The sequence below is a fragment of the Phocoena phocoena genome, chromosome 12 (genome assembly GCF_963924675.1).
Source record: "Phocoena phocoena chromosome 12, mPhoPho1.1, whole genome shotgun sequence".
Lineage (NCBI taxonomy): Eukaryota > Metazoa > Chordata > Mammalia > Artiodactyla > Phocoenidae > Phocoena > Phocoena phocoena.
The window spans coordinates 38,618,957-38,633,073 of NC_089230.1; the positions used below are offsets into that span (position 1 = coordinate 38,618,957).

Sequence of the window (14,117 nt, forward strand, 5' to 3'; positions counted from 1 at the left end):
CACACAACGGCCAGTCTGTCTCTTCTCAGCCAGAAAACTGAAATAAACAGCACAGAAAAAATTAAAAACAAAATATGAATTTGTAAGTTAAAATATAAATGCCACTACTGCTGACAGTTTTCTTCTCTCAAAATACCTCTTAAAATGAGTCCAAAAATAAGAGGCTATCAGAATTAGAATTATTTAAAAGACTTTTCAATAACTTTATTCTACATATAAGAAAGCTAAAGTCCAAGAAATAAAGATCGCTTGTATTTGAAAAAGAAAACTCTGTGAATGGAAAAGAACCTCTTTTTCTATGGGTCTATGCGCGCTGATGGAGCAATTTGCCCCCCCTCACCCTCCTCCTTTATACTATCTACTGGCTAAACACCTAAGCATCCATTGCTGCAGGGAAGCAGGCATTCACACTGGAAGAATGGGACCATTCATTTAATTACCAGGAGGGAGGATAAACATTAGAGGAGGAGACCCAAGGCCGTCTTGGCTGTGGGAGCCTGGTAGGAAGATGGCGTCCGTGTAGGGAAGGCTGGAGCTGGGAAGCAGGTGGGCCACACTCAGTGTAGAGGAAGTTAGTGTTTCTTGTCCTCTACATTTAGTGTCATATTTGTTTTTTTTTTTTTTTCTCTTTTGCGGTATGCGGGCCTCTCACTGTTGTGGCCTCTTCCGTTGCGGAGCACAGGCTCCGGACGCGCAGGCCCAGCGGCCACGGCTCACGGACGCAGCTGCTCCGCGGCATGTGGGATCCTCCCGGACCAGGGCACGAACCCGTGTCCCCTGCATCGGCAGGCGGACTCTCAACCACTGCGCCACCAGGGAAGCCCCTCATATTTGTTTTAAATCCAAGGAGTGACAAGAGGCACGAAGAGAAGAAGCTCATCCCCGTGATTAAAACAAAGCCACCAAAAAGAGGCAGTGTGGCAGGCTGGGGGCGGGGAGCAGCCTGGAGGGGGCAACATCGATGGAAGTAAGAGAACCCCAAGGGAAAGGAAAAGGGGGAAGAGGTTCAGAGCTGAATTCTGCACCAGCTAAGTATGCTGATTGAGTGGCTTAAAGTCTTGTCTTTGAGCACACCTGCAACTTCAATCATCATTTTAACCTTTAAACTAATCTGTGCCTGTTTCCTCAACTATAAAACAGGGACAATAATGCCTGTATCATGGGGTTGTGAGAATTAAAAGAGCTAATATGGGTAAGACACTTAGGACAGTGACAGTGTCTGGCATATAGTAGTCGCTGTATGAGCATTCTCATTTGCAGAGATGATATAGGTTTTGTGTAAAAGCACAGATTCTAGATTCAACCCGTTTTGGTTTGAAACTTGGCTTTGCCATTTACTAGTGTCAGAGAGGAAGAAAACCTCCTCTACCCTTCTACGTTCTTCTGGTTGGTCTAAGAATTAAATTGACATGAGACGTTAACAGGAGAAAATCAAATTAAATTTCATGAAGTACAGAACTCCACATACATGAGAGGGTCAGAGACAGGAAGGTAAGATGAGGTTTATATGCCATCCCGAGCTAGGGAATGGGATTGGGGCCTGAGGCTTCCAAGGAGAGGAAAGTCATTCACATGACATATGCGGAAGAGCAGATGTTGAATAATAAGATATAGATGGGGCCACTTAGATAAAAGTTATCTCTGGTAATAACTCTTTTTCTCAGAAAAATCCCCAACTTAAATCCTTTTAGGGAGTTAAGGGAGGGGCAGTAATTCCTCTTGAACCCATAGGGTCTCCATGGCTTTTAGCTCAAAATAATTTACATGCCAAAGTGGCTTATCCTGGGGAGGCCTGTTCTGAAACCTTAGGCTAGTGGGACCTTGGGCAACAACTCCTCCAGGCCTGTTTTTTCACATGTAGGGCTACAGTTAGAATTAAACAAACTCACATAAAGCACTGGGCACAGGGCTTCCCTGGTGGTGCAGTGGTTGAGAGTCTGCCTGCCGATGCAGGGGACACGGGTTCGTGCCCTGGTCTGGGAAGATCCCACATGCCGCGGAGCGGCTGGGCCCGTGAGCCATGGCCGCTGAGCCTGTGCGTCCAGAGCCTGTGCTTCGCAACGGGAGAGGCCATAACAGTGAGAGGCCCGCGTACCGCAAAAAAAAAAGAAAAAGCACTGGGCACAGTCTTTAATGCATATTAAGTGTTAGCTGTTCCTGCATTATCTGTCCCTTCTCCTCCCTCTTCACCCACAGGTGGCCCATCCCTGAATGGGGAACTTCGCGTCCAGTGAAAACACCCCAGGGATATCAAGAAGCTGTGCTCAGGGTCTCTTACCCCAGCGGGTTCCTTGCCAAGACTATTTGGCCAGCATCTCCTTTGTGCACTCAACTTTCCCACACAACAGACAGAGGGATTTGTGGGGAAAGTTTCCCCTATTTCCCTTCCTGCACTTAGAAGACCAGGAATAATCACTAGGATAATCCTCATTTGGTTTTCATGAGACCCACCTTTCTCCTAAGTGGAGGGGGAAACTGTTAAGTGACAGAAGATATTTTGAATTAAATCAAAAATATAGCCACACATTCACATACCATTTACTGCTAGGGGCTTTTCAAAGTCACAATTGAAAACAGTGCTTTTAACTTGAAAAAAAAAAAAATCAAAGGTCAATTTTTAATCTAAGATTGTAGAGAATTGAGAACTATTTTTAATTTTATTTTAATGAATAAAGCATCTATGCATAGCTATCTTAAATTTTAAAAAGAAAGAAATCCAGTCAACCCTGTTATACAGAAAAAAGGAATTTTTGTTGCATAGAAGAAAAAGTTGTGGTTTTTTATTCCTAAGAAGCGCATTTTTTAAATGTAGTATAGCACCCTCTTTTGGTATCTAAGAGCATAAGGTGTCTTAAACAATCAGCCAGGGATTAGCACACTTTTTATTATAATTTCCGTTCTAAACTGTCTCTTAGAAAAAAATCGTTTTTAAAACACTGTGGGTTTTGTTTGCTGCTGTTGGTTTACTTTATTTTTGCAACAATCCTGAGCAATACAAGTAGCAGAATTGGTAAAACAAAACAAAACAAATTGAAAACCTTAGGAAACCTGATTAAATTTGACTTTTGTTAAATTCATAAGCGATGTGATGCTGGCTCCACCTAGTGTCGATTTTGAGTAATTCCGAAAAACGAAAATAATTTCCCTAGAGGCCTACAGTCAATTTGGGTTAAATTTAAGTTAAAATCCTAGAACCAAAACCACATTTCTTGACTGATAGCTCTCTGCTTTTTTTCCTTATTGTTATACACAATATTCAAATATCAAAGAAAGGAAAGATTTAAAAAGCAAATCCCTTCCACTAACAGAAATCCAATTTAGGTGAAAATTTTATTATAAAACAAGAATTTTGAATATCTAATATATCTGAAGCACCACAAGAGCCTTCACAGAGCTGCTGAAGTCAATTCCATACACACTAAGTTGGGTCAAAAGTTTTTTCCTAGTTTCTAGCTCTGAGAAGAATGGTTCCCAAGACCTCTGTAGCCATCCCCATCCCCATCTAGCACTTGAGGGGCTTCTCTGCCATGAATACTGCCAAATATTATTCAGCCTCTGAATTGCATCTACATGGAACAAGGGAAGTCATTTCATTCACCTATGTGGCCCTACTTTTAAGATACTTATAGTTAGTTCATGCCAGATTATTTTTGTGTCTCCTACAGAATGTCAGTGTGCCCTTTTCACAATCATGACCAGCCCCAGCACAAACATGAAATGAATCAAGTGTGAGCATGGTGCCTCTCTTATTTTCAGTTCCACTTTATCCCCTTCGCCTCATTTCCGGGTACTTCCTCCCACCCTACAGAGCCATAGGCTCCTCACCAATTTTCCTTTCCTTCAGGGTCTCCCAAGTTAATAGCAAATTAAATGGTAATTGTGCTTGCCCTATAACATCTTTTCTGGAATAAGGTAAAATATGAATTAATGAAGGAGTGACTGAATAAATACATGCCAAACAAATAAATAAAATTGCTTATGCTAAGATATCAATGTCTTCTGCCTATGTACAACTTTTCAATTTTCTTAGGAATCCTAAGTGGAATTCAGACAAATTTAATAAGAGTTGTGGATGGGACGGTCTGAGGCAAAGGGGCCACTTAGAGCAGTAGAGGCAGTGCATACCCTGGTTCTGAGAGCCCTACCCCAGACCACTGTTGCCATTTTCTTACTTGAGTGAATTCCCAAAGGCACTCCCTGAATCCATTTTCTTCATCTGTAAAATGAGAAACATTAACAACCATTTTGTATGATTATTATGAAGCTTCAAAAGGATCTACTAGGGTGCTTAGAAATCACCAGACACTCAAAGTATGGCTATAATAATAATTTTTCCTATTACTGTGTACTCAATGAGCAATCTGTTCTAGGATTTTAACAGGTAGCAACAATACATTTTCTAGCCCTTTGAGCCAATGCTTCCATTTTTAAATAGCTGCAGATTTTCGATGTTCTGAGAGTCATCAAGAGTAACTCTGGGGGCTTCCCTGGTGGCGCAGTGGTTGAGAGTCCGCCTGCCGATGCAGGGGACACGGGTTCGTGCCCCGGTCAGGGAAGATCCCACATGCCGTGGAGCGGCTGGGCCTGTGAGCCATGGCCGCTGAGCGTACGCATCCGGAGCCTGTGCTCTGCAACGGGAGAGGCCACAACAGTGAGAGGCCCGCGTACCGCAAAAAAAAAAAAAAAAAAGAGTAACTCTGGAAAAAACTGGAGTGCATTCTGATAAATAGTCCTAGTTTTAGCTAAGGAGGTACTGCTCATGGAAAGAAAAGAGTGAAGGAATAGCAGAAAAATCTGCCTTGGTAAATAACATAGAAAGACTCAACAGACCTCCTAGGGCGTTCACCTTGAAGTCTCCACCACCCTTTATGCTCATGCAATTAATAATGATAATAACCAATAATAAGCTTTTGTTGTGTATCAGGCACTTTCCTTAGCAATTTACCAGTATTCACTCATTTAATTCTCTTAATAATTCACCATTTTATACAGTGAAGAAGATGAAGCACAGAGAGTAAAATAACTGAAGTCATGAGCACAAATGGCAGAGCTGTAATTTGAACTTGAGGTGTCAGGTTCCACAGATAAGGCAACAGGCTAGTATGCTTCGGTAATTCTTCCTCTTGTTCTCTCTCTGTTCTTTTTCTCTCTCTCTCTCCACCATCATCTGCCCAAGCTGCCCAAGCCATGTGAGCTGGCAAAACTGAAAGCTAATGCAGTGTTTCCTCTTGCAAAGAGGATGCCTCTCTCCTGTAGCCACTCACATTCTGAGAAGGTTCAAGCCTTTCCAGTCCAGATCACACACACACAAAATCTCTGGGCACATGACACAGTATGGTTTTTGCTCTTTCTCCTCCTATGTATAGAGTCAAGTTTCCATATAGTCCCTTTATAGTTCTATTGCCCCCTTTTGTCCTGGTTTCTCTGACAGTATTAAGGGTTTATAGCTATTGACTAAAGCAAGTGGCTTGTAAAAAGACAATAGCAAAAATGAGCATGAAGACTTTCTTTAATGAGCCCCAACTAGGGGCTTTGTTGAAAGTGGCTACTTGCTATGACAAAATACTACAGGTTCTCTAAAAGAGGTTGATTTTTTTAAAGTTGGTTGGCAAATTCAATTTTGTCTTTAAACTACTACTGACCTCTCATTCTTCTTTGTCTGGATTCCTTCTCAGCCAAAAAATCCTTTTGTTGGCAAATATTCAACAAGCCTGATACCTTGTGTAATACAAAATATTACATGTATAAGATGAGACATTTACTTGTGTTGTGATGAAAAAGTGATCCAGGATATACATGATTAAGAATATATGTCATACGGGCTTCCCTGGTGGCGCAGTGGTTGAGAGTCCGCCTGCCGATGCATGGGACATGGGTTCGTGTCCCGGTCCGGGAAGATCCCACATGCCGCGGAGCGGCTGGGCCCGTGAGCCACAGCCGCTGAGCCTGCATGTCCGGAGCCTGTGCTCCGCAACGGGAGAGGCCACAACAGTGAGAGGCCCGCATACCGCAAAAAAAAAAAAAGAATATATGTCATTACTAGCAACGATGAGGAGGGACATGGCTTCATTTCTGGTCTTCTAAATGAGAGATAAATATCTTCCAAGTGAGACATAAATACTATGACTCAAGATCTGTTACTTTTTTTCTCTTCTACATTTTCATGGAACACGTTGCTACTCATTTAAATACTGAATCAAAATTCTGTGTCAGTAACTGTCATAAAACACTAGGGAGGTGACTCGTTGTTAAAAGGTAATACTCATCACCTGTCAGTGGCTCATTAGCATGACTGAATAGGCACTAATGTGGTAATTACCATGAATTGTCAATTTCCATCAGAGCGTCTTCTCCCAGCCCTGAGATTGTGGATGTTTGTGAAATCACAGAGGAAGGCAGAAGATGGCCAAGTTAACAAATCCAGCTGCCCACCATCTCCACTACCAGGAAATAATGGCAAAAACATCTAGAATAAAAACAATGATGATGATAGCTAATATTTATTGAATAATTATTCTTTGCCAGACATTAGCCAAGTGTCTTACCTATTCTATTGCATTTACTACTTCCACTCACCCTATAAAGTATGTACTATTATTAATACTATTCCAAGAGGATAAAACTTAGAGACATGGTATAAATTGCCCAAGATCATACAGCTAATGAGTAGCAGAGCTAGAATTCAAACAGGTCATCTGAATCCAAAATCCACATGCTTGACAGTTTCACTCTATTCCAGGGTTTTTTAGCCTCAGCACTATTGACACTCGTGGCTAGATAGTTCTTCGCTGTGAGGGTCTGCCCTGCAGGACTGAAGGACGCTTAGCAGCTTAGCAGCATCCCTGGCTCTGCCAACTAGATGCCAGTAGCACCTTCTCTCCCTGGGCCCCTCCCTACTAGTGGCAGCCAGAAATGTCTCCAGATGTTACCAAATGTCCTCCAGAAGGCAAAATTGCTACTCCCCCCAAACTTGAAAACTCTACCCTAACTCCTCTTTATACTGATTATATAATAGCATGTCATTAAATAACTTCCAGAAACCTATTTTAATGGCTATAAGACATTTTATTGAATGTTAAATTAGTACTACACCCAAAATATTACTTTTGATTATTTTTTAAAGAAAAATTTATGTTTAAGAACTTATAACAAGATTTTTTGAAATCTACCCCTTTGATGTATTCTCAGATTTAAAGATAAACTTTGTCAATGAAATGAGAAGCAGGAGGTGTTTTATATCGCAAAGACTATTAACTTCCCTTGCTAAAATGTGTCACTGTTTTTCACCTGTTATACTACAGGAGAGAAAATGAAGAAGCCTTGTGTCAGTAAGAAGTTTCTTTAATAGTGAAAGAGTTTATTTGATTACTGTATACAGACATGGCCTAAATCAACAATCAAATAAAATATGGCATGCATATATATCTGAAAATAAAAATAAATTCGTCAGATTTTCTTTAAAAATTCAGAATTCTTTGATTTTCCTAAACTGTCTAATAAATCAAAATTTACTAAAGCTTTGGTTTTGGTTTCATTCCTTTTAAAATATATACTTAAATAAATATTAAAAGCAAGTATTTTGCTATTTCTACCTACACCATTCACTAAATACTTAAGTGCTTACTATTATGTTAGCTAGTTTAGGAAAGATATAAAAATTAATGTCTGCATTCCTGAGGAAATTATCTTAGAAACAAGTCACATACACAAGAGTCCTAACAATAAGAAAGGACAGTATAAAGCAACTAGTAAAGTGTTTTGTGTAATTCACATTAAAGAAAAATATATGCACACACACACACACTGAAGTTAAGGAAGATCGGGAGATTCATTTAATAGGCATATTCCATATAAACTACTCATCACAAATTTTCCATTTTAAGAGTCCACATGAAAAATCAGTATGCAGAGACTAGAAGCAAAATACATCAAACAAAAACTTCCTAGAGATGTCTGAGTTGTCAAATTTTACTACCTTTCCAAATCTTTGTAAGGTTTGAGAAGAAAATGGTGCATTGTTGGATAAAAACAAACATACTTTTACTGATGCATTTTTTACTATTCTATCATTCTTTCTCACCAAACCCACAATTTCCTACAAATCCCATGAAGTTTTAAATTAATAGCGCTTGGCTCCTATTTACCAAGAAGTGGTTTACCCATCACCATAAAAATGGAATTAAAAATATATCTGGCTGAAGAAATCCAAAAGAGAATGTTGGATTTTGTTGGGTTTATTGACAATGTGTATTTAAGTGACCATGCATTCTTAACCTCTCTCTTGGGTGCAATTCGGAAGTAATCTGCCTTTTAATAACCTACACTGGACATTACGGTTGCAATCCAAGTGAGCAGTGTCACAACAAAATTATCTAGTACACACACGTTGCTTAGGGCAGCAATGTTACCATAGTTACTACCAGATCAAACATCTCAGGAAAGCAGAGCCACTAAGTCTTTCAATGTGCAGAAATTCAGCACTTTTGATACGTAATGAGCCTTCATTTTCCTTCATCTTTGGGCTTTTCCAATTGGTCTTGTGCTGTTTCTTTATCTTTCTTTTTCACATCTAAAAAAACAAATAATTTTCCATCATATAGAGAATATACTGAAATCTACTTTGTATTATATTGGAATAAAACAGCTGGTTTTTCCTTTATGCATCCTAGTCATTTTCTACTTGATTAGGACATACTTTGCCATCAGTGCAGATGTAGAAACTACACAAAGGAAAGAGATATGGGTCTGTCTCTTAGTTACCTTTCTCTCCCATTCTCCAGACTTATGTGCCAGGCGGTCTTCAAAGGTATTATTACAATCTCCATTTATAGATTAGTTTACTGAAGCATAAACAGGTTAAGTGACTTGCCCAAAGTCACTGAGCTAGTAAGTGACAGAGCCACAGTTTGGATGCAGACTGACTGACCCTGCCCTTCCCCATCTCTCGATGTTGGATCACACTCTCTAGCTTCCTTACACTTTTTATCTCCTTTGCTCTTAGGACTTAATCGCACTTTCTACTTCCAGGAAAAAAAAGTCAAACAATCAGATCACACAAGCTCGACTTTCTGCCAACAAACCTCTAAAATCCCCTGCCGTCTCGACTTTTTCCTTCTGCCCATGTTACAATGGAAGATGTGCTCCTCAGGACTGACTACATGAGTTGTTGGAACCCAGTGCAAAGTGAAAACACAGCACCCCTTATTCAAAAAACATGGAAAATTTCAAGGCAGCAACAGTAGAACAAAACCAAGGGCGAGCCTGTTATGAGCCCGAGGCCCTGCGCAGCTGCCCACCCAGCGCGCCCTTGTAGCTGGCCTTGGTGCTGCTCCGACTGTCCAGGTCTAATTTCTTCACAAGCCAGGATCTTATCCATTTCTGCCTCAACAGCACTCTCAAGATCATCTCTAATCCCTGCAATTCACCTGACTTTTGCTCTTTCTCCTGGCGCCGTCATTTCCTCAAGTCACTACCATCTTCAAACTAACGAAGGCCTTCTTTCCACTGCAATTCCTCCACTTACTGGCTTTTCTTTTATCCTTTAAAATATATTATATCTTTTGCTGTCAGCATTTTAAAACAAAACTATTGTTTCTACTACTTCCGCAAAATGGGTCCTGCCAAAATCATCAATGGCATCTTTGAAAAGAAATCTGATAGACCGTTCAGTTCTCCAACTTCAAGCACTATGTACCAAGCAGTGAAAAAAAAAAAAAAAAAAACCAAACAAACATACATTCCAGCTCTCAGGGAACTTCTTGTGAGGAATACGGACAAGAACTAAAATAAGTAAAATGAGTGGCATGTGGGAAGTGAGAAGTGCTACAGAGGACATTAAAGATCAGGAATTGTCACGAAGTCTTGGGGCCTGGAGGTTGCAATTTTAGATAGGGTTGGCTGGGAATGCCTCACTGAGAAGGGGGTCATGTGAGTAAAGACCTGAGGGGGTGAGAGAGTTCGCTAGCTGGGTAGCAGGGAGAAGAGCATTCCAAGAGGAGAAAACGTCAAGGTCAGAGGCAGCAACGTGCAGGAAGAACTGCAACTGGGACCATGCAGAGAAAGAAAGGATGGAAAATGGGGTTGGAGAGGAACCAAGAGACTAGATCTTTGAAGGAGAAAATGGCAGATTTCTGAACCAATTTTGAAAGTAGGGCTGACAGCATTTGGATGTCTCACAGGCCTCTTAGACGGAATATGCAGGAAGCAGATATCACTCCTCTAACCCTCAAAATTGCTTTTCTTCCATGCTGGCCCTTGTCAGTATATGGCATCACCATCTACCCTGCTGCACCAGGAATTATCCTCCATTTCTCTTCTTTATTACTTGTAGTCACCTCCACCACCTCCAATTCATCAGCAAGTCCTATGAATTCTGCCTATAAAATATATCCCAAATCCACCCACCTGCCTCCATCTTCACTGCCTCCTTTATCCTTCTCTAAGGACAAATTTGACTCGGGGGTAATTCTAGCTCTGTTACCCTGGGAACCGGATTCAGGTGGAATGTCAGCCTGGTTACTAATCATATGGTAAAAATGACCCAAATGGTAAAGTACAACTGTCCTGAGAGAAACTATATGATAACTGTAAATACCTGGTAGGAAACCATAGCACTGGGATTCTGTAAATGCCATGACACTTATAACTGAGCATGTCCCTTGCAGAGAAGTTAGGAAGCAGTGTCCAAGGACTTGTTACAAAGTATTAGCCCCCATGGGACATGGGGCTTCTAACCCGTTGCCCCCATTGGTGCAGATCTTGTCCCCTTGCACCTGAGTTCTCAGTGAGTGGTGGGGTGAAGGTGCATAGAGACTGGCCCCCAGGACTGCTTATGTGGATCGCTGCAAGGACTTCCACAGAAGGAGATGGTGTAATGCAGCCCTTCTGACCTGCTGTGTTTCTAAACCTGTATACTTCTGAGCAGACTGGCACCAGATGTGGTCTTATGAGTCTGTGGTCTTATGAGTCTGAATGTTTAATTTGGCCCCAAAACATTTCCTAATGAGGACTGCACCTCCTAACTCAACTATATCCATTATTTCTCTTCTACAATCCATTCTCCACATAACAAAGTGGATATTCAAACAGGAACATCACTCCCCTGCTGAAAACCCTCATATTTAGAATAATATCCTCTTTATTCATCCAGGTTTCTGAAGCCCTAAGAGATCTAGTCCTTGCCTCCTCTGCAGTGTCACCTCTACCACTCTCCCTCTTACCCGCTGCCTCCGAGCCATGGTGGCCAGATTTTATGCTTCTTGACACGTCCACCTTGTTCCACTCTAAGAGCTTTTTACAAGCTGCTCCTTCTGCAAAGAATGCTCTTCCCTCTGATTCTCCTGTGCCTGGACCATTCAGTTGTTATTCAAAACCTACTGCTGCCATTCAGATTTCAGTTAGGACATCTGGAATTTCTCAGTCTAAAGTAGCCACCCAGTAACTCTCTAACACAGCATCTTATTTTAATTCTCTGATAGAACGTATCACTGTTGACTTACATATTTATTTGTTTACACTCTAACTCTCCCATTGGAATATAAGATGCATAACAGTAAGAGTTTATGTCTGTCTTATTCACTACTATATGGCCGGTTTTTAGAATGGTGCCTAGCACTTGGCACTAAGTTGAATGGTGGAGTAAATGAATAGTTAGTGATGGTGGGAGGTAAGAAAGGCCCTTTGTGACATTTACAGTCTCCTACGCTGCCACCCTCTGTCACCTCTTGCTGATGTGTTACAGGGCAGCATCGTCCTCCCTACCATGGTTATCAACTTGTAAGGGATAGATTAAGATGGATTATAAACTAGGAAGATTTCAGGCAGGTTAATTTCACACACCATGCAGGATGTCTGAGATCCTAGATTTATTCCCACTTAAGAATATCAAAAAACAAAAACAAAAGAGGATTGATCTGAGAGAAACTTGCAGATCTGTCCCAGAATGTCTATTTTTAAATGACTAAAACATTGAAATCATAATGTCTGAGACAGGCCCTAGATTTTTGCTATTAGCAATCGAAAACTATTCATTTTAAATCCTTAATGTCTGTACTTAGCTAATAAAAAAAGAAGATAGACCTTAAAGCTATTTATGTATAGCTTTGTTAGTGACACATTGTTTATGCCATCTACCTACATAAACTTACTTCCTTTTTGTGTATTCTTTAACATACGGTGTTACTATGTTGATTCACTTTTTAACATTTTGAGTTTCTTAGTTAATACCTTCAACTTTATTTCCAAATGATTTAAAGAAAAATATAAAAATAGAAACAATATTCTTTCAGGTAATGGTCTCTTCAGTGAACAAAATAAAATGAAGACACTACTAACTTTCTTACAGTGTATTTGTTCTCTTTTGCTTAACTAAATAATGTCAATAAGGTTTTGTGTGTGTGTGTGTAGGGACTATCAACTTTAATTAGGCCTGTTACATGAACAAGTAACTTATCTTCTCGCTAGTTGAGGAGGCTCTTCAACAGCAATATCATGCCCTGATAATCAGATTACATTTTTTAACTTAAAAGGCCAAAAACATTACACATATTTTTATTCCTCTTCTTTCATTTCCTCCATCTTTTCTTTTATCTTATGATAGTTTACATGTATGTGTATACTTTTTTACTATTACTTTAGTACCCTTTATGATACATACAATGATTTTCAGAAAAAGGTGAGGTAACCGTGGGACTCCAAGGTCTGGCCACAGTCCCTGGCCTAACAAGGATATTAAGTATTTCATAAAGATTATACCAGGAACATTTGTAATTTTACCAGGTAGAAAGTCACCTCCTGAGGCAAAGAACTAAGAGCCCTCTTCTAGGGCTCACATGAATAGGGTAGAGGTGCAGAAGCTTCCAGCTGTCTCTTGCCTCATTGCCACCAGTAATAAATTTCTACACACACACTGGAGTCCACTTTGAAGTCTAAAATGGGGTACAAAACACAGGTATGTTGGTAATGACTTGGTACTAAAACTCTCTTTAAGCTATTTGAATGTTTTTAAGTGAAGGCACTCTAAGTGTTGTTATATTTATTTTCACAAGACTAAACGCTGGAAGCTTTATGAACTGTATGTAAGCAACAGGGTGAAAGACCCAAGATTTTCCTTCATTGGTTTGATAGCTCTCGTTTTTTTTGAATTCAACTTTTTCTACTGATTAAAGAATGATCAACTTTTAAAGTTCCCGTCTCTAGCTGAGAATAAACCTATTCTTAGCTATGAGAAATAGAAGAGCTTGTAGAATACTACAATGAAGCAGAAGCTTCCAAAATGATTTGCCAATGGATGGCAGAAGAAAAATTCCTTTATTTCTGAGAACTTCTCAAGAAATTCTGTAAGCTGTTGAAGGAATGGATTGTATTTGTTCACCTTTGTATTCCCAATCATTAGCACTGTGCATAACTATACACATCCAACAAATAAATAAATGTTCAGTTTCCACATTTAATCTAGGAGATAATAAGAGGAAAAGTGCACTTTTAGAAAGGCTGAAAAAAAATTTACTTAGCTTTAAACAAAAGCTGAGAAGCTTTAGTAAACAAGCTTAACTAGTTAAAGGGGAGACTGTTCCAGAGGGAAGGATGAAGAAGAGAGAATAAGAGGATTTTGAGTGTTACCTTCCTTCACGGAGAGGACCTCCGGTTTGAGGGGCAACTCCGAGGTTCCACTCGTGGCAGCTGAACCCTGGATGTCTGGTAGAGCATTCCGGCGGCCTGCCCTTGCTGATGATGCAAAATTGTTGACCATTGGCTCCACATCCGTCATTTTTGATGAATCTGTCCTCATAGCAACATCTACAAATAGAATGTGCACACGAAGAAGAGAATGAGCCTAGTCCAAGGTCCACGTTCACACTGGTGGGGGTTAAAAGGCATGGCTACATCAACAACATGGAAGCTTTGAATATCTAATCATTGATCGTACCCTGCATCTGTGTCTATGCTAAGGTCCTGGAGCTTCTATTTGCACTTTTGTACACTCGCTGAATAAAGCAGGAAGGCCTCAGTGTGAGCCAGATTGCTATAAATAACCTCAGAGCCAAAGGAGCCATTTGGATGCTTTAGGGTGCAGTAATCTCTTGCCTTTGATTCCTTGCTTTGCTATGGATGCATCA

The 14,117-nt window shown here is 40.3% G+C and overlaps 1 protein-coding gene across 1 annotated transcript; it reads right to left on the reverse strand.

Annotated features, from left to right (window-relative positions):
• Nucleotides 1-8,501: 8,501 nt before the first annotated feature.
• Nucleotides 8,502-13,789, reverse strand: PKIB (cAMP-dependent protein kinase inhibitor beta). Its single transcript, XM_065889170.1, has 2 exons — nt 13,621-13,789; nt 8,502-8,569 (listed from the first exon to the last, which is right to left on the reverse strand). The coding sequence occupies exons 1-2, from the start codon at nt 13,787-13,789 to the stop codon at nt 8,502-8,504; spliced, it is 237 nt and encodes a 78-aa protein (XP_065745242.1).
• Nucleotides 13,790-14,117: the final 328 nt, after the last annotated feature.

Bases quoted from the DNA above. Each gene is read 5' to 3' on its own strand.
- PKIB (XM_065889170.1), bottom strand. From the start codon at position 13,789: ATGAGGACAGATTCATCAAAAATGACGGATGTGGAGCCAATGGTCAAC. The intron at 8,570-13,620 runs GTAACACTCAAA...TTGTTTTTTTAG, and splicing joins GGTCCTCTCCGTGAAGGAAG to ATGTGAAAAAGAAAGATAAA.